The sequence below is a fragment of the Lathamus discolor genome, chromosome 1 (genome assembly GCF_037157495.1).
Source record: "Lathamus discolor isolate bLatDis1 chromosome 1, bLatDis1.hap1, whole genome shotgun sequence".
Taxonomy (NCBI): Eukaryota; Metazoa; Chordata; class Aves; order Psittaciformes; family Psittacidae; genus Lathamus; species Lathamus discolor.
Window position 1 is genome coordinate 64168119 of NC_088884.1, and position 18339 is coordinate 64186457.

The 18339-nt window shown below is 45.0% G+C and overlaps 1 protein-coding gene across 6 annotated transcripts in view; it reads left to right on the top strand.

Moving 5' to 3' along the window:
* SLC4A4 (solute carrier family 4 member 4) overlaps positions 1 to 18339 on the top strand; it is a 203736-nt gene that overhangs the window by 168930 nt on the left and 16467 nt on the right. For all 6 annotated transcript variants that reach the window (XM_065674620.1, XM_065674649.1, XM_065674657.1 and 3 more), the window contains 6 exons: positions 4101 to 4234; positions 8284 to 8555; positions 10851 to 10921; positions 12413 to 12601; positions 15279 to 15392; positions 15742 to 15903. In XM_065674620.1, the coding sequence (XP_065530692.1) occupies positions 4101 to 4234; positions 8284 to 8555; positions 10851 to 10921; positions 12413 to 12601; positions 15279 to 15392; positions 15742 to 15903 (942 nt within the window). The remainder of the gene's footprint in view (positions 1 to 4100; positions 4235 to 8283; positions 8556 to 10850; positions 10922 to 12412; positions 12602 to 15278; positions 15393 to 15741; positions 15904 to 18339) is intronic.

The window sequence follows — 18339 nt, forward strand, 5'->3', positions numbered from 1 at the left end:
CAACCGTATTATATATCTGGAGTCAGGCTGGATCTGTGAAGACAGAAGTAGGGGCTTTAAAGATGGGTCAAGGAAAATCTGAAGGAAAGGGATTCTGTATTAATACTGCTGTACATCTTTCGCATTTGACTGGAGCAGAATTATGCTCTAGAAGTGCCTGTGGCTTTTTGAAGTAGAAGAAAACATAGGAGGTTGTATGTAAATATGTTCAGTGCAGTCACCTTGAATCTCCTAACAATAATTAAGCTCATAATGACAAAGACTGAATTATTAATTTACACAGGTTTAATTAACCCAAATGTAGAAAAGGGGGGCACCTATCCAGAGCTCTACACTTCCCTATGATAATGGCATTCATTTGTTGAATGTGACAGTCTCATTTCACCAAAGTGTACCTGAGACTGTGAGCTGCACAGCAGGGAGACCTAGTGGAGCAGGAGCGGGGAAGACTGGAGGAAGAGAAAACACAGGTTGGTCTGTAGTTTTCTCTGCAGTAGATAAAACCTGGTCTGAGTTTTCCTGTTGCTTGGAGAAATAAAAGTCTCTAGAAAGACACAAGCTGCAGGAACAGCCTATTTCGAGCTCAGTGATTTATTCTGTGTGTTGAAAAGGGAAGCCACTGGTCCTCTGCAGTTAGGAACCCCCCTTCGGTAACAGAGAAGCTCTGCAGCACATATAAACACAGCGTAGCCATTAATGACCTGAACTCCAGGAGCCACAGAAGGAACCAGCACCCATATCCCATCCAAGGCTTTGTGCCTTGCTTCACAGGGGTTTGTGCTCAGGGAGGAGGGAATTGGGGTTGTAGCTGGAGAGAAGCCCTGACAGCATAAAGCTAGTTTGTAATTGAGCTTCAGTCCACAAAAGTGGAGCAGACTGCAGGAAAATCATCACTGAGCTGCTAGAAAAAAACAGATTTCACCTTTCAGTTTATAACATAGCCACACCTCTGTGCAGGAAAACGTTGTCTATGATTTTCTACTTTGTGCACTTCAGCATTTACTTGCTTCTTACATACAATAACCAGTTGAATTTACTGGTGTTTATTTATGTACTGATTTAAGATTGAAGTGCCAGCAGTTTGTCTCAACACTCACTGGTGGATCAAGGCTTTAGGCACAACTGGCTTTTCTTTTGCCACGTCCGTTCAACAAACTCTGTTCGACATCCTTGTGTGAAGAGGCATCAGGTCTCTGGCTGCTGTAGGAGTCTGGAAGGGTTTTACCATAGAATCAGAGAATGGTTTGGGTTAGGAGCTTAAAGCTCATCCAGTTCCAACCTACTAACAAGGGCAGGGACACCTTCCCCTAGACCAGGTTGCTCCAAGCCCTGTCCAACCTGGCCTTGAACACTGCCAGGGGTGGGGCTCCACAGCTTTTCTGAGCAAGCTTTTTGACTGCAGGTTTTCAATAGAAGCTCAAAATCGTGTGCTTTTCATGCTCAGATGTCTCTGTATCATCAGAGCCAGATCAAAGTGTCCCAAGGACACCAGTTCAAATTGTTCCTCCAGGGAGCTGCTCAGTGGGATTGGAGTCCAGGTCCGTGTCATGTGTTGCTCAAACCATTGTGCATTCCTGCAGTGGGAAAGTGGTTTTCTTTAAGACATCTCAGAGCATGAGCTGCACCAAATCTTTGCGCTGAGAAATGCGAACGAGGGTTACGCCAGCTTCTACAACTAAGGAGCAGCACCTGGAGGTTTTCCCCTGGGCGCTGTGTCCTTCATAGAAAACAGGATTTTTGGGGCTACCAAAGTTCATGCTTGTTTCTTGTAAACAATTATGTGACTGCTGCTGGGTCAGGCTCTAAAAATCGCCTGTCCTGCGCTGCCTGCCCCTGAGAGCCTGACATGGCCAACGCTTCTTTCAAAGCTCGCTTCAGAGTTTTATGTTTCTGAGAAAAGACACTATTCTTAGCTACAGACACGTGGAAGAATGCAGGGAAAAGAGATTCCAGATGCGCTGGCCGCGAGGGCCCTCTCCATGAGTAATGCAGGAGGAGCAAAAGGGATCAGCTGTGCGAATGCCATTCCTTGTCTCATCCTCACAAGTCCTCCAAAGGAAGCAGGCAGAGGCTTATAGGCTGCTGTCTCTGTCCCTGTGTCCTTGTATGAAGGCTGCAGAGCATCACCGTGAGATTTCCCTTCACTGGTCCCTGCAAGAACCAGGGCTGTTCATGATGGGATCACCAGTAGCACTTAGAAATAGAAAGGACCAAGGCGAGGTGATTTCTGTCCACTGTACAGCAGCTCGTCTAGATTGATGAGAGAGTGAGCATGTGTCAGGAGCAGTCAGGAGCAGGCAGCCAGGCATCTTTTAAACTTCCCTTACCATTTGTTTCTTTGCACAGCTGTCATGCTGCTGCTCTAATTACCCAGCAGCAGCAGTGCTTGACCACTGGTATGTTGAGATGCTTTTGGCCAGAAAAATAGTTCATGACTGCTTTAGAGAAAGTTCTGCTAGTAATTCAGTAGATAAAAAAACCCTTCTGCTCTACATAGTAACATACTAGTTTGACATACGACAGTGTCAATAGAAGGCTGAGGGGAGACCTTAGAGCAGCTTACAGTACCTAAAGGGGCCAACAAGAAATCTGGAGAGGTGCTTTGGACAAGGGCCTATAGGGACAAGGGGAAATGGCTTTAAACTGCCAGAGGGGAGATTTAGATTAGACATTAGGGAGAATCTCTTACCTGTGAGGGAGGTGAGGCGCTGGCACAGGTTGCCCAGAGGACCTTTGGCTGCCCCATCCCTGGCAGTGTTCAAGGCCAGGTTGGATGGGGCTTGGAGCAACCTGGTCTAGTGGAAGGTGTCCCTGCCTGTGACAAGGGGTTGGAACTTGATGAGCTTTAAGTTCCTTCCAACATAAACCAGTCTGGGATCCTATGAACATACTTTCCTCAGTGTAAAAAACACTAACTTGGCTCTTTCCAAGGAAGAGAAATGCAAAACTTACTTTAAATTCTTCACATTGCCACTGATAAGTCAGACAAACTGCAGCCCCAGCCCTGCAGTTTGTCACAAATGGAAAGAAGGATCTGCTCATGCTGTTAATTGCTGGTTGCTAAGCATGCGCAGTGTTAATGAGGCTGCTGATTCGGACACAGTTACAATGGAGCACATCAGCCTGTGCATAAATTTGCCCCTGGTTGTTGGGTGAGTATTCCTGGAGAGGGTGATGCTTATAGCTGCACGTCGTACTCAGTAGAAGATAATGCTGTGGTTGGTCCTTTAAAGCTCAGTCAAGTGTAAAGGGATTAGTTTCCATAAGAGCAAACAAGGTAAGGTCCTGTGAGTTCTGTCACTTCTGTAGGATATACACTTAGTCAGTAATCGTATTTTATTGCCATTTATATTTTATCCACATTTTGCATTTTATAAGTAGATACTTCCCAGCTCTAGTTGGACATGAAAATGCAAGAATGCGTAAAGCATGCTCTTTTAACCTTCTCAGGCGAAGCTGTTTTGCCACACATGCCAAAGGTAATTGTAGAACCTGTTAAATATGGATTTTATTTGTTGATGGTGACATCTGATGATCCTTGGTCTCAACCTGTGGCTGCTGTATGAAGTAGCCTTGTTTGGTTTGTGTCTCACTTATTAAAACAGTTCCTTGAAAGAGGAGCATCTTATTTATTTAGAAAGCATGTGTGCTCAATTGGAGAAGGGAAAAACCATGGTCTGATTTTCTGGAGGATGTCATTGCTGTCCTCTAGCCACATCTCTGTTGGAAGAGCCCTACCAACATGTATCTTTACTATCAAAAACGTGGGAGATGTTCAAGGAGTTGTCAAATCCTTGAAGTGATCTTCAGAAACACTCTCCTCCCCTTGTCAGATATAAAATATGATACAGCATTATCAAACTCTGGGCCTCAGAAACAACCAAGGAGGTTGCTGATTATCACGAGTAGCTATGAATTGTGTGGGATGAACAAATCAATGTGCACAGCTGCAGGAGAGGGCAGATGGTCTTCTTTTTGTCTTAGCCATTAGTGTTGTACAGCACACCACCAGTCACTGATACAACTACGCATTTTCTTGCAACAGAGCTAATAGAAAGGGTTGTTCAGTAGAACTCACCTCTCTCCTGTGTATACCATAGGGCGTGTTGGAGAGTTTCCTGGGCACAGCAGTCGCCGGTGCGATATTTTGCCTTTTTGCTGGTCAGCCACTCACAATTCTGAGCAGCACAGGACCTGTCCTTGTCTTCGAACGGCTCCTCTTTAATTTCAGCAAGTAAGTACAAGGGAGGAGGGGAGGAATGTCTCACACTAATGAAGTACTAACTAGGGAATGAGATGGCTCGCGGTGGGGAAGGAGGGGATTTAGGGCATGAAATGAAACATCTCTTTGTTCCGTGTGGAGCTTGCAGTGCGATCACATCAGGGATTTTTACAGGCACGCATGTCCCCGAGTGCTGCCAGCAGGTGGGTGTGTGTCTGCTCAGAGCCTCTTGGAAATACTTGGCCAGGCCTGTCCTCCATGAGAGGTTTGCAGCAGTTACAGTCAGTGGGCTGCTGCTCCCCAGTTGATGCAGGTGTATTTCCCATAGGAGCAAAGAAAGAGATCCAGCTTTTGATTTCACTAACAATTTGTCCTTAAATCGCTACTCATTTGGAGTAATCACTATTGCTTACATAAACAGAATCACCTATGATAGAAACAGCTCCGTTTGTTCCCAGATTTCCTCAGTGGAGCTTTGCTGCATTAAACGCTTTTGGTTGTTTTGGGGGTTTTTTTTCCTTATAGCTGTATAAACTTTAAGCATAGAATAATAGAATAGTTTGCATTGGAAGGGACCTTCCCTTCCATCTAGTCCAATCCTCTTGCAATGAGCAGGGACATCTGCAACTAGATCAGGTTGCCCAGAAGCACATCCAACTTGCCCTTAAATGTCTCCAGGGGTGGTTCGTCCATCACCTCTCTGGGCAACTTGTGCCAGTATTTTACCGCCCTCATTGTAAAGAATTTTTTCCTCATGTCCAGCCTGAATCTCCCCTCCTTTAGTTCAAAACCAGCACCTTTTGTCCTATCCCTACAGCCCTTGCTAAAAATTCTTCCCCCATCTTTCTCTTGGTCCCCTTTTAAGAACTGAAAGGCCACAATAAGGTCTTCCTGGAGTCTTCTCCAGGCTGAACAAGCCCAGCTCTCTCAGCCATTCCTCACAGGAGAGGTGCTCCATCCCTCTGATCATTTTTGTGGCCCTTCTCTGGACCCTCTCCAGCAGGTCCATGTCTTTCCTGTACTGAGGACTCCAGAGCTGAGCATAGAGAGGTTCTGCTTCATCCCCACCGTGTTAAGTTTGGTGCAGTGATGATAGCTGACATCCAGAGCCCATTTCATTAGGTGTTCTCATTGACTATTTTACATATAGGACTACTGATCCTTTGGGTGGTGTTCTGCACAGAGATCATTTTAGGTTATACAGAAAACGCCACAAATCACATGTAGCCCTCCCTTGCCCTATCAGGGAGCGTTCACAGCATTGCAAGCTGTGAAGGACTAGTGTTTCAGTACACAAAACCAAGAGCTTCTGGAGTTTAGGCATTACTAAGCTTTCTTTCAAAAGCAGTCGACTGTGATGTGGAACAGCTCTTCGGCCATTGGTGGTTATTTTTAGAAAAGGTCTATTGAATTATTCAGCTGAACAAGGCTGCAGGTTGCAGTAAGGCAGGAGACATGGTGTGTGTTGGGCTGTCGTATCTCCTTCCTCATTATATTTAATCTTGTGGGTAGTTACTCAGAAATAATTGAGAGCGTATACTCATGTCTTTCCTGTGAATACTCTACATGTTGGAGAAGCCTTCTGAGGAACAGAGCTTCTGCTAAGGCTAATGATGCGCCTACATGTGATCCCACATGCACAATCGTACACTCAGAGTAAGACGATTTCATTTGGTTACTTAACTCACTTGAGTCCAGAGGAGGCCACGGAGATGCTCTCTGAGAGCTGGAGCACTCTGCCATGGAGACAGGCTGAGAGAGCTGGGCTGTTCAGCCTGGAGAAGAGAAGGCCTTAAGGGAGACCTTAGAGCAGCATCCAGTGCCTAGAGGGGCCAACAAGAAACCTTGAGAGGGGCTTTTGACAAGGGCAGGTAGGGACAGGACAAAGAGGAATGGCTTTAAACTGACAGAGGGGAGTCTGAGATTGGATATTAGGAAATTAGACTGTTCCAGGGAGGGAAACTGAAAGCTCCACAGCAGAGCAAGAGGGAGGCATCTTTGTTTTCTTCCTTCAACTGGAATAAATGAGTAAAATCAGGAATAGACATGCTTTTTACTGTTTGCATCTGGTAGGCAGGTCAGAGCCCAGGTGCTGTGCATGGGAGGAAAAAAGCAAGATGGAAAAATGCTTTTTATGGTTTTGAGAGAGGGAAGGTGGTTATTTTTAACCCAAGGAGGAGGTGGCTATAAAAGCTATTGTCCTAACAACCTGCTGGAGCAGATTGGCAGCATTTTTCAAGGGAGCCTTTCTCACAAGGAAGCTGGAATCAAGCACTGTGTTTTTTCAATAATGCATTTGTGGTTGTTCATATTCACAGCATGCTGTTCCCTGCTGGGAGCAAAATTAGAAAGATTTCCCATCTACTGGTTCATTTCAAGTCTGACTCAGTGTGTGTGTGCATGGAGAGACAGCTGAAAAAGCCTCATGTCCACAGCCCCGCATCCTGCTTGCTTGGGTGGGTTGATGCTCCAGGACACCCTGGCTCAGCTCACACCCTGATGGGTGAGCTCTGCTCCTATGCAGAGGCTTTCCGGTCTGGAATGAGTCTGGGTTTTCAAGCTGGAAGCAGTGGGATGCAAGGCTCTGGGCTCCCAGGGATAGCAGGACCCCAGCCCTTCTGCCTTCCAGTCACAGAAGGCTGGAAAGTTTCTCCTCGAGACCTCAGAAATAAAATTAATCACAGCAAAAGTACTTAACTTGTTGTATTATCATAGAATCCCAGACTGGTTTGGGTTGGAAGGGACCTTAAATCTCACCCAGTTCCAATCCCCTGCCATGGGCAGGGACACCTTCCACTGGACCAGGTTGCTCTAAGCCCCGTCCAACCTGACCTTGAACACTGCCAGGGCTGTGGCATCCCTGGATGGATTGTACGTAGAATATGTATTGTGCATGTAGGATGTTGAAGTGCTGCAGGACTTTGAGGGTTAGAAAGATAATAAAATAATTTAAAAACCTTTTGAAATTCTTCAGTGGTGTGCAGTCAGGATGCCATCTGGGCTTCGGCCAGCTGTCTTCTCCACACTTGGTCTCCACACTCCTGCTCTCATTGGCACTGACTGGATATTTCAGAGATACAGAGGTCTTTGGGGATTTTTTTCTGTTCTTTTCTTCTAAATCATCACTTTGCTTCTTCCTTGTTCCTTACGCCTCTTTCAGGTCAGCCTCTCAGTGTGAGAAGGCTGCAGCTGTCCCCAGTATCTTATCTATAATAAGGAGAAAGCCTTGCAGAGGCTTGGGTTGAATGTAAATACTCAACCCTGACTCTGGCTTCCAGGGAAGACCGTGGGGCTGGGGCTGCTACCCCACTGCCTCCTGTTGCTAACCCAGAGCAGGCAGTAACCTCCCTGTCAGGGCCTTATCTGCTCTGGTGTTGTGCTTTTTGAATTTGTTCTGTCCTGAAAGCCTGCCTTTGGACTCTACGCCATCAGGGTATAGCAAACTGGGGCAAACACACTTCCCAGGAAGGAACGACGCACTTCTCTCCATCATTCCCCTGGCACCAGGGTTTGTTATCTTCTGCTTTGTGCTTCTTGATCTCTTCCTGCTGGTGTTTTGATTTCTTTTGATTAGTGCAAGGGCCTGAGAGATGAAAACACAGGCTCCTGACTGTGAAGCTTGGCAGGAGATTGCTTTTCTGAAGGAGATGCGTAAACTGTGGTTTTGTCTTCAGCTGGTGGAAGGCTTGTCAGCATTGAGCTGCTCTTGGATGTTGTGGGGCCTTTGCAGCTCTGTGAGCATTTGCCAAAGGAGGATTTTTACTGGGAAGCCTAGGAAGAGGTTGAGTTCACTGGTAACATTCATTACTGGAAGCACAAGCAAGACTTACCACTTCTGTATGCTTTTCTGCTACCTTGGCTATTAAATTGCACCGCATATGTTAATGGAGTTGGCTGGCTGAAAAGAGAGAGCTTAGCTCTTGGAACACTCCTGTTGAGTCTAAATGAGCACAGGTCCCCAAGGCTGTGGTTCACCACTTCTTGCTGGGAAGTCACGATCCTGCATGGATTTCTCTAACCCTGACATTTTCCCTTTCCTGCCCACCCCTGTCTTGTTGCAGAGACAATGATTTTGACTACCTGGAGTTTCGCCTCTGGATCGGCCTTTGGTCAGCCTTCTTGTGTCTCATCCTCGTCGCCACTGATGCCAGCTTCCTGGTCAAGTACTTCACCCGCTTCACTGAAGAAGGTTTCTCCTCCCTTATTAGCTTCATATTTATTTATGATGCTTTCAAGAAGATGATCAAGCTGGCAGATCATTACCCCATCAACTCTGAGTTCAAGGTGGACTATATCACACATTACTCTTGTGCCTGTGAACCATTAGATCCAGGTAAGACAGTGTTTACTTAGCTCTCCACTTTGCAGATAGGAGATTGCATTTGCTTTCTTTTTCTATTGTGCTGCAGTCCAGATAATAAACAGGTAGATCCTTCTTTATCATTTGTGTTCAGATATCCTATCTTAACCTTATTTTGAAGCTGAGAGGTGAATTACGTGCCAATTGGAATGTCATAACCGACATTCCTGAGACTCCTCGTGTGAGCATCCTCACCAGTGGAGAAGCTGCCTCTCTACCCCTGTCTCGGTGGCTGTAAATCCTGAATGGCATTCCTCTGAGAAGTGTGTGAAGGGGCAGAGGTGGTGCCAGGTCACTTCCACATTGCTCAGGTCACCCCTGGTATCTGCTATGCCATTTTGGCAAGAGCAGGAGCAGGATTTATTCAGGGCATTACCCAAACATGGGTGGTTTTCCACCTCCTGGCTGCATGTAAGAGTGGAAAAGCACAAACATATCCTCACTAGAGCAAAGGGGAAGTCTATCTAACAGTTCAGCCTATCACTAGTGTGGGCTGCAAGGCAGGTATAGCCAGCATATGTATAGATCTGGCCACACAACCAGGAACAAACGGTTACACAACCCAAATACAAACACAAGTACGCTGGTCTCACACTATTAGGGAAGCTGCAGCCACTCCTAGGATCCTTCAAACAATGAGGGGTGAGTAAGAAACTTGGTTTATGCTCAAAGTAAACTTCAGGTTATCTCAGCATACCTGTCAAACAGGAAATGCTCCTGGGTGCTGCACACTGCCTCCATGCAAAAGGTGTTGGAAACTGATTCCCAAGGAGCTATGTGCTTACGTTAGTTAGTAGGCTCTCTACCAGTATTTGGATTTGGATCTAGTTCTGCTTCCGTGTGAATGGCAGGGTGGTTTATTTTTTGGAGTTAGGACAATGGGGAATGGTCAATGCCAAATTGATGGTCTCCACTTGCCATCTAAACACCAATGTTTATATCACATCACTGGGTTCTTCGGTCGTTCTCATCCCTTGCTTGGAGGCACATCATTCCACAGTGGATCTGATACACAGAAGCAAGCAATTTTCCACAGGAACAAGTGGCCTATTAAATAGCTGCTAGCACATCACTCATGACACTGACTGGCTTTTCACAGGTCTGAAATACACCGATAACATGTGTGGGTCTGTATAGCTGTGGTCTTGCAGCAGCAGGTTTTCTAAGCAGGTACCAAGAGAACATTGGGAACATCAGTTATCCTATGTGCTAACATTGTGTCCCTGAAAGTTTGCAAGCTTGCGTGCATCAGGAAATGGAATAACAATGCCAGTGGCATAAAAATGCTCAGGCAAAAATCCATGCTGATAGCAAAAGGGGCTGCCTGGTTTTAGGAAACGAAGTGTAGTGCAGTAGCAGAACTTTCTTTCCAGTGATACCCTTCTAGTGCAGATAATGTCTGCTGCTGCTGAGGTATTGTAGGCATTGAGAAGCTGTCATGGGTTGTGCTGGAACCAGGGATGAGATTTCTTTGCTTTTTTCCCAGTGTCAGTGCAAGTAAAACTTTATGGATCTTTGTCATGCCAGAGATGAGGCTAACTCTTCTTCCCTCATACTGCAGTTCAGGCCCTTCACAGATAGTTTTAATCTCCATGTCATCAAGATTTGGCTCCAGAGTTTTGGCATCAGCCCTTACAAAACCTAAATAACACATGAAGGTGTAATTCACAAGCCTATTTTCAGGAAGGATTGCTTTTCTAAATGAAATTTAAAATAAATGCTTTCTAATCCCAGGAAGACAAAAGAAAAACATTTATTACCACAGTGAATGCTGCCCCTTTTTTCACAGAAATGATCTTCATCTTCTTGGTTTCTATTACTCTTTATCTTTTTTAACTTGAAAAATGTGTGTGCTGCATTCTGAAACGCATTTTGCTCTTCAGGAGGTGTTTGGGGTTGTACATTAATTTTAAATTAATAATTATAGGAGTGTTCTGTGGATATTTATTTTAATCCATAAATCATTAGAAAAATATTGCAAAGCCATGAAATATTACACTGTCTGGTTTTCTGTAATTTTTTTTACAATGAACTCCAAGATAAACAGCAGTTAGGTTTGAATTATGTTTCACTTAGCTTTTGCTTTCTGTTTTTTAAGTGATTGGTGATTGATCATAACTCTGAAACAATACTTTTGACTCACTTGACCAAAGACATTGCCAGCAGTTTGGTGGAGTTAACAAATGATTCAGTGGCTGGAATTCGCTTTCCTTCCTCACTATTTCAGCACCATACTCATGGTATTCCTCTTTCTGTCCTCTCTTGCAGTTAATAGCTCATTATTTAACAAGACAACGGTGCCGTCAGCCGATGAGCTGTTCTCTTCCTCTTCTGACACGGTAAGTGCCCTTTCCAAGGGCAGGGATGATACAGCCTTTGAAGCCTCTATGGATTTATTGATGTAAAGTTATTCTAAAATACTCTTTCTCTCTGATGTCGTCATTCCCAGGACTGTGATTTCTTTCAGTGGGCTTTTCAGGCAGAAAAGGAGATGATGTGATTCTAAAACTCCCCAGAGTGTTAGAGTGACAGAATTTATAGGTGCCTGAAAACAGTTTAGCTTTTCTTGCTGTTAGCATATATGTTCTCTGCAGTCCCACTCTCCCATAGAGCTCACTGCTTTATGCACATTTATTTTCTTGGCCTCTTGTGCATTTGGATTTGTTCTATCCTCATTCCTGCACTGATGTGATTGAATTATTCAGGGTAGGGAGGGGAAAAGCCCCTTCTTTAGGCTCTGCTTCACATCAAGCACAAAGAAGATGATCATCTAACATGTCCTGTGCAGCTCTGGGTTCCACAATGAGAGCTGAAATCCAAACTGTAACATCTGCCTGGCCATCACACTCAGTCATCATGAGTAAGGACATAATCAAATGATAACGGAAGCAATTAAAGGAAATTCAAATGCAGGTTCTTATTTGGCGAGACCGTGGGGAATAGACCCTCAGCTCTTGCTGAAATCAAGGGAAACAGTTGCATTTGGCGGTGAGCTGGTGCTCTGACCAGGTTTTAGTGGCTTGGCAGAGCCCTGTGCTGCCTCGAAGCTCAGGGGAAGCTGGCTGGATGTGCTGGGACCAGAGTAGCAGAGAGGGAAGTTCAACCTCAGCATCATTCTGACTGCTTGTTTGAAACCACATGGAATTTTTGGAGCTCCAGCTGTGTGGAAGAGCAGTGCTTCCTTGGATTTTTACAGCCTGTTCGCAGCCTACCACCCAAAGCTACATTCAAGCAAACAAAACCTCTGTACTTGGTGGAGGATGGTGCTTTGCTACAGTCTCACCTTCTCTTGAACAGCTCTTGATGCGTGCAGTCATAACATTATATACCTTATATATAACATTATAACACCTTAAATACATCGCAGATCCCCTTTTAGTCAGACGTCAGCAGTAAAACGGTCACACAGTCCTGAGGTTTGCTTGGACTTAACATTGAAAGGGCAAGGAGGAAAATTTTCTGCTGTGGAAACAGTGCTGGTCTTGATCCGACAGAAGCAGGTTTGGGTTTAGTGTTGTTCGGGTGGTCTTAGGCCACTCCAGCTTCTGTGTGAGGTTTCCAACTGAAGAAAATGCACAGCATGGCTGGCAGACCACAGCAGAGGTCAAAAGATCTCTGTCTTCTTTCCAAGGCCCAGACTGTCCTCTCTTACCAGGTAATACCATCCCCTGTCCAGGTTAAAATCCATTCTGTCTGTGAAGCGATTTTTAGCCTCTGCAGCGTGCCTCCCTTTTCCTCCAAGTATCTTTACCGATGATCTGTCCCCATTCCTGTCTTCGCATGAGCAGCTCATGCACAGCTTTTTGGAAACCCTCTCTTTTTCTCTCCAGTACAATACCACCATTGACTGGTCATCTCTGACAATGAAGGAGTGCTTGAAATATGGAGGACAACTTGTGGGCAACAACTGTGAATATGTCCCTGACATCACCCTCATGTCTTTCATCCTCTTTTTTGGCACTTACACCTGCTCCATGGCCCTGAAGAAATTCAAGACCAGCCGCTATTTTCCAACCACTGTAAGTATCTCAGCCTGGCAGTCTTGTCTCTTTTACTGTTTCAGAGTGCAAATGTCAGCCTCCCTTTTGGTATTGCTGTCACACACGCATAGGGAGGAATGCTTTGCGGGAAAGCCAGTTTGCATGGATTGAGGTAAAAACCAAGGACTGTCTGGGATTGTTCAGCTGTCATTCAGTGTCTCTGGAGGACATATGTAAGGCAGCAGAATAGCCAAAATGAGCCCTAATGTGTCATGGGGCAGTGATTTTAAATGTGCTGAGATATATCATGATATATCAGCTTATTGGCCTTCAGAAATCAGAAGAGTACATATACTTCAGGTACATATACTTTCATCTGGCCATTTTCAGTGTCAGGTACACAGTATAATGGGATGTACTGACCCTGAGCTGGGTTGTGTGGCTGTTCTGTAGAAATCAAACAACCAAAAGGGGTTATTAATCCTTATGTCAGAAGTCTCCCTGCTTATAGCCCCAGGGAGGACAAAAGAAGACTTTTGCTTTGTCACTGACTAAGAGCAGCTAGCTTTGATGTTATCACATGGCGTTTAACATACTCAGAAATGAAGGCAAAACTGTTGAACTCAACTACAGTCCTGATCTGCCCCTTATGGTAGGGACCCAAAGCAGCAATTCCCTTTCTTCTCTGAGGATCAGATGCAAAATAAGGATGACCTGAAAAACCTCTGCATGGATTTATGCAAGATTTTGCTCAGACTTAAACCAGCTTACACACACCTCTCAGGGACATCCACTTGTTTTGTCACCAGGACACATGTGCAAGCTGGCAGTTTCCATGCATACCAAAGCTATGTTTCTCTCTGAGGCACCTTCCCTCTCTCCACCCCCCACCCCCACCCCCATTTCCCCCCCCCCCCCCCCATTTCCCCCCCCATTTTTGGCATTCTGACACACAGGGATTTATCCTGCATGGATGTTTACTGTTCTGCTATGTTACGATTGAACCTCTATTATTTTTAATAAAAAGGAAACAAATTCCATCCAGGCTGGAATGCAGCTCAATTTATCTGTAACCATGTGAACCCAGGAAACCTGGAAGGAACAAGAGCTCTGAAAAGACCATGCAGTTACAGACAAGTATAGTGGGTCCTGCCCAGTTAGATTTCAGGGTGTGACCAGTGCCAGCTTTAAGTTGCAATATTCCAATGACTTCAGGACTGTTGCTTTCTTAGGGCATGTTGAGGAGTTAGCTGAGAAGCCCAGTTTGTTTTCCTGTCTTGTTTAGGTTGGTTGTTTGCTTGAACTTAGAGAGCAATGTGATCTCTGCCAGTCCTATAGAATGTCATTTGTCATGGAAGTTTGGGTCTTCCCATCTTCTAGAGGGAAGTTTGTGACTGTTTCTACTGTCTGGTGTAAAACACCCTTTCTTCCCTTTCCCTTTTTTTTTAATCTGTGTTGCAAGTTCAGTCATATTAAAATCATGGTGTCTGGGGACATCAGTATGTTTTGTTGAAGCCACACACCTTAGGAATCCTGTGATAACACAAAAAGCTCAACACATGTCAAAGAAGCAGTCTCTGGCCCTTTATAGAAAAACATGGATATGTGGATCATAAAGACGCAGAGGTCAGAAGGCAAACAGGAGACAGTATTTTATATGTCTAAAAAAGGATGTTAGACAAATATTCAATACCTGTTAATATTGGAAGCTGATCCTAAAAAGTCTGCAGGAACTGACGCAGATGAGCTAGGTCTCCATACCAATGGTTGTTGGCCACTGTCAGATGAACATCAGTGAGACTGCGTTGAAGAATTCGTGTAGGAGTTTCTTAGAAAAGCAGTTTCTTTTTTCTTAGGCTTGTTTTCATTCTTCCATTTAGGCTTAATTATTTGGCTTTCAGACAACGCAATGAAGTACCAAGGCACATTTTGGCAAATGGCATCAGGCACAACAATGTGCACCTTTATTTCTAGAAAAGAAGAAACTATGAGCTTTTATTGCCACCAAACACAAGCCTGGAGCATCACATAGAAACTAAACCATGGAATCATAGAATGGTTTGGGTTGGAAAGGATGTTAAGATCATCTTATTCCAACCCCCTGCCATGGGCAGGAGCACCTCACACTAGGCCATGTTGCCTAAGGCTGTATCCAACCCGGCCTTGAACACTGCCAGGGATGGAGCATTTACCACTTCTTTGGGCAAGCTGTTCCAGTGCCTCACCACCCTCACAACAAAGAACTTCTTCCTTATATCTAACCTGAAATTCCCCTGTTTAAGTTTGAACCCACTGGGTCTTTCCATCTTCTAGAGGGAAGTTTCCATTGTCTGGTGTAAAATACCATTTCTTCCCTTTCCCTCTTTTCCCTTCTCGTATCGCTTCAGTCCTTTCTAAAGAGTCCCTCCCCAGCATCCGTATAGCCCCCCCTTCAGACACTGGAAGGCTGCTATGAGGTCTCCACACAGCCTTCTCTTCTCCAGGCTGAACAGCCCCAACTCTCTCAGCCTGTCTTCATACGGGAGGTGCTCCAGTCCCCTGATCATCCTCGTGGCCCTCCTCTGGACTTGCTCCAACAATTCCATGTCCTTCTTATGTTGAGGACACCAGAACTGCACACAGTGTTCCAAGTGGGGTCTCGGGAGAACAGAGTGGAGGGGCAGGATGTCTTTCATAGTACTAACTACTGTTGTTATGATATCAACTTCTGTTCCAGGCCCGGAAGCTCATCAGTGACTTTGCCATTATCTTGTCCATTTTGATTTTCTGTGGAATAGATGCCCTGGTAGGTGTGGACACACCGAAACTAATTGTGCCAAGTGAATTCAAGGTAGGTCATTGTCAGTTTGTTTGGTGGCCTTTGGAAGAGGTTCCCTTTTCTACCCATCTGCCATATATAAAATGACTTGTATAAAATAACAGGAGACCAGTCAGCTGTCTGGAAAGGGACTGTTTTACTCACATAATTTTTTTATTAGTATCATTTTAGTTGGATTATTTATCTCCTAAATCCTGCCTCTGTACTTTGAACCTTTTGTTGCTGTTGATGGGAAGGATGAAATTGTCTCAAACCTCAAGTGTCTTCCTGTAGCCTCTGCTGGAAGTACAAATGTATTTAGGCTGTCATCACTCCTCTATTGTGGCTCTAATGCAAGCTTTCTTTTCCTTGCTGTTAAAAGCCAACCAGCCCTGAAAGGGGTTGGTTTATCCCACCTTTTGGAGGGAACCCATGGTGGGTATACCTGGCAGCAGCCATCCCTGCACTGCTGGTGACTATCCTCATCTTCATGGACCAGCAGATCACAGCTGTCATCGTCAACAGGAAGGAGCACAAGCTCAAGGTGGGTGCGCATTGTGTCTTTCACATATGCAGAGAGCTGCCGGTGCTTTTTCTGTGCTAGAGATGGAGAAGGGCCTGTGGCAGTGCTGAAGGTACATGCCACCTCAGAGAAGTCATTGCTGGTGTTTGACAACAGTATTTATTTTGTTAACTAACATAGAGTATTTTTGCCAGAAAAGCCACTGAGTCAGCTGAGTAGCTTGCACAGGCAGCACTGGCCTTCCTCCTAAAGCAAGAACCCAGTGCAGGGCCAACTCTCAGTGCCTCTCAGTAAGCACCTACTCATTTTGATTGGCTTCACCATCCTGTGGTCTGAAGTTTTCCCACATAAGAAGCTTTGAGATTGCTCCTTCCTACTCCATCATTAACAGGTCCCACGCCAGGAATAGTTGGATTTCACAAAACCAGCCAGCTATTCTGTCCCTTCTAGGGGAAGGAAGGGGCTTAGACCCTTCACATCCTGCCCACTGCTCATCTGGAAAAGAGGTGAATAGAGCCACAAGACATCAAAGCAGTCCTTCTTTGAGAGGCAGGACTTTTGTTTAAAACTCCATTTCATGTCAACATAAACCCAAAAGTTTCTTAAAATCTTTACATTTTGGTCTTTCTTTCAAAGTACTTCACTCTCCAACTGTAAACATTTGGGAATGGCAAAGAGAACTTGTGAATATAGGCTAGCCAGACTTTCTTTGGTAAAGAATACTGATGTGAACCATGTCTAAGCTGCTACCTTAACCTTGCTGCCCCTGCAGCTCTACTCATAGTAGTTCTGGTCTACCTTCGTCAAGGGCTGGATAAAGTTCATGTCAGAATGCACCAGTCTTGACCCTAGAGGTGTTGTTTGCCTTGGTAATTCTGCAAGACTCTGCCATTTGAAGAGTTAGAAAAGGAAAGAGGGTGCACATCTGTCCACAAAGATAAAGTTATTTGCTTGTCTGCTCTGTTTGTCTGTCTGGCATGCTCTGTATTTCCAGCAGGAGATGAGAAATCATTAAACTCAGAAACTGGGGAGAAAAGTTGATGTCAGTCATTCTGGGTGTTTGCTGGTGTAGGGTAAATGCATGCTATCGTCTCCGTCCAGCAAATACAGTTATACCTGCTACCAAAACTGTTCATTCCCTTACAACAAGCCAGTAAGCTGCAGAGATTTGGGACATACCAAGGGCATAGCCACAGTTGGATGTTATTTAAAGAAGAGATTTGTATCCACTGACATATAACAGCTTAGGATGCAGTTCTGTTTTTTAAATAAACTTTCCAGACCGGTGCTATGCAGTTTTTCATGCCTTTAGGGTTTTTCCTTGCCCTGCATGGCCAGTTCTATTGAAAAATATTAAATTCATGTAAAAGACAACTCTCCCTTCCTGCTAATGGGGCATGTTTCAAGTAGCCTAGCCCGTGAGAGTAGACTCCCTCAAAACATGGGTAATGCTGGGTTATTAGTTAGATACCTGCTGGAAATTTGAATGGAGCTTTTACTTGGAAAATAGGAGGATTTTTACATTCAGATGGTCACTGTGGACACTAGACAACCAATGTGTGATCTAGGACTGTCCTCAACCTGACCTGGAGGAGAAAGGCAGAGTAACAGGGAATGGGAAGGGTTTCTTCTGCACAGCAATGAGTGCTGGCTGATGGCCTTATGGGGCTGGTTTAAAAAAATAACCAAACCCATCAGAACGTCCCTTTTTGCCATCTCAATCTGGGCAGATATATTCCATATATCTGTGCCTGCATCTTCGTAATCATAGAATCACAGACTAGTTTGGGGTGGAAGGGACCTTAAAGCTCATCCAGTTCCAACCTCCTGCCATGGACAGGGACACCTTCCACTAGACCAGGTTGCTCCAAGCCCTGTCCAACCTGGCCTTAAACACTGCCAGGGATGGGGCAGCCACAGCTTCTCTGGGCAACCTCTGCCAGCGCCTCAGCACTCTCACAGTAAAAATTTCTTCCTAATATCTAGCCTAAATCTCCCCTCTGTCAGTTTGAAGCCATTCTCCCTTGTCCTGTCACTGCCGTCTCTTGCACCCACCTAAGCAGACTTACCATTTTCTTAACCACTGGAGGAATATATTCACTGTTATTTTCCCATGAAGAAGAGGCTCCTCATCTCTTCAGCTTCTAGACACTCTCAACTTGATTATGCTGTTAGCACTGGCTGTACTCTTTTAGTAACAAGATATAAATGCTCCAGCAATGTACTGTTTCATATAAAAACTTTATTTCCTGCTTCTTTTGTTATGGTTGTGAGGACATTTTTTTGTTTAACTGGGAGGTCTTGAGTCCGATTCTGCTACTCTGCAACAAAAAACAGCTCCATGCGCAAAATCTGCGGTAGTCCAGAAGAAGGACAGGGTTTTTCTGCTAGCTCCTAGCTGGAGTCTTGGCAGGGTGTCACTAAGTGCCTGTCCCAGTGCTGCTGGCCAGCCAAGGT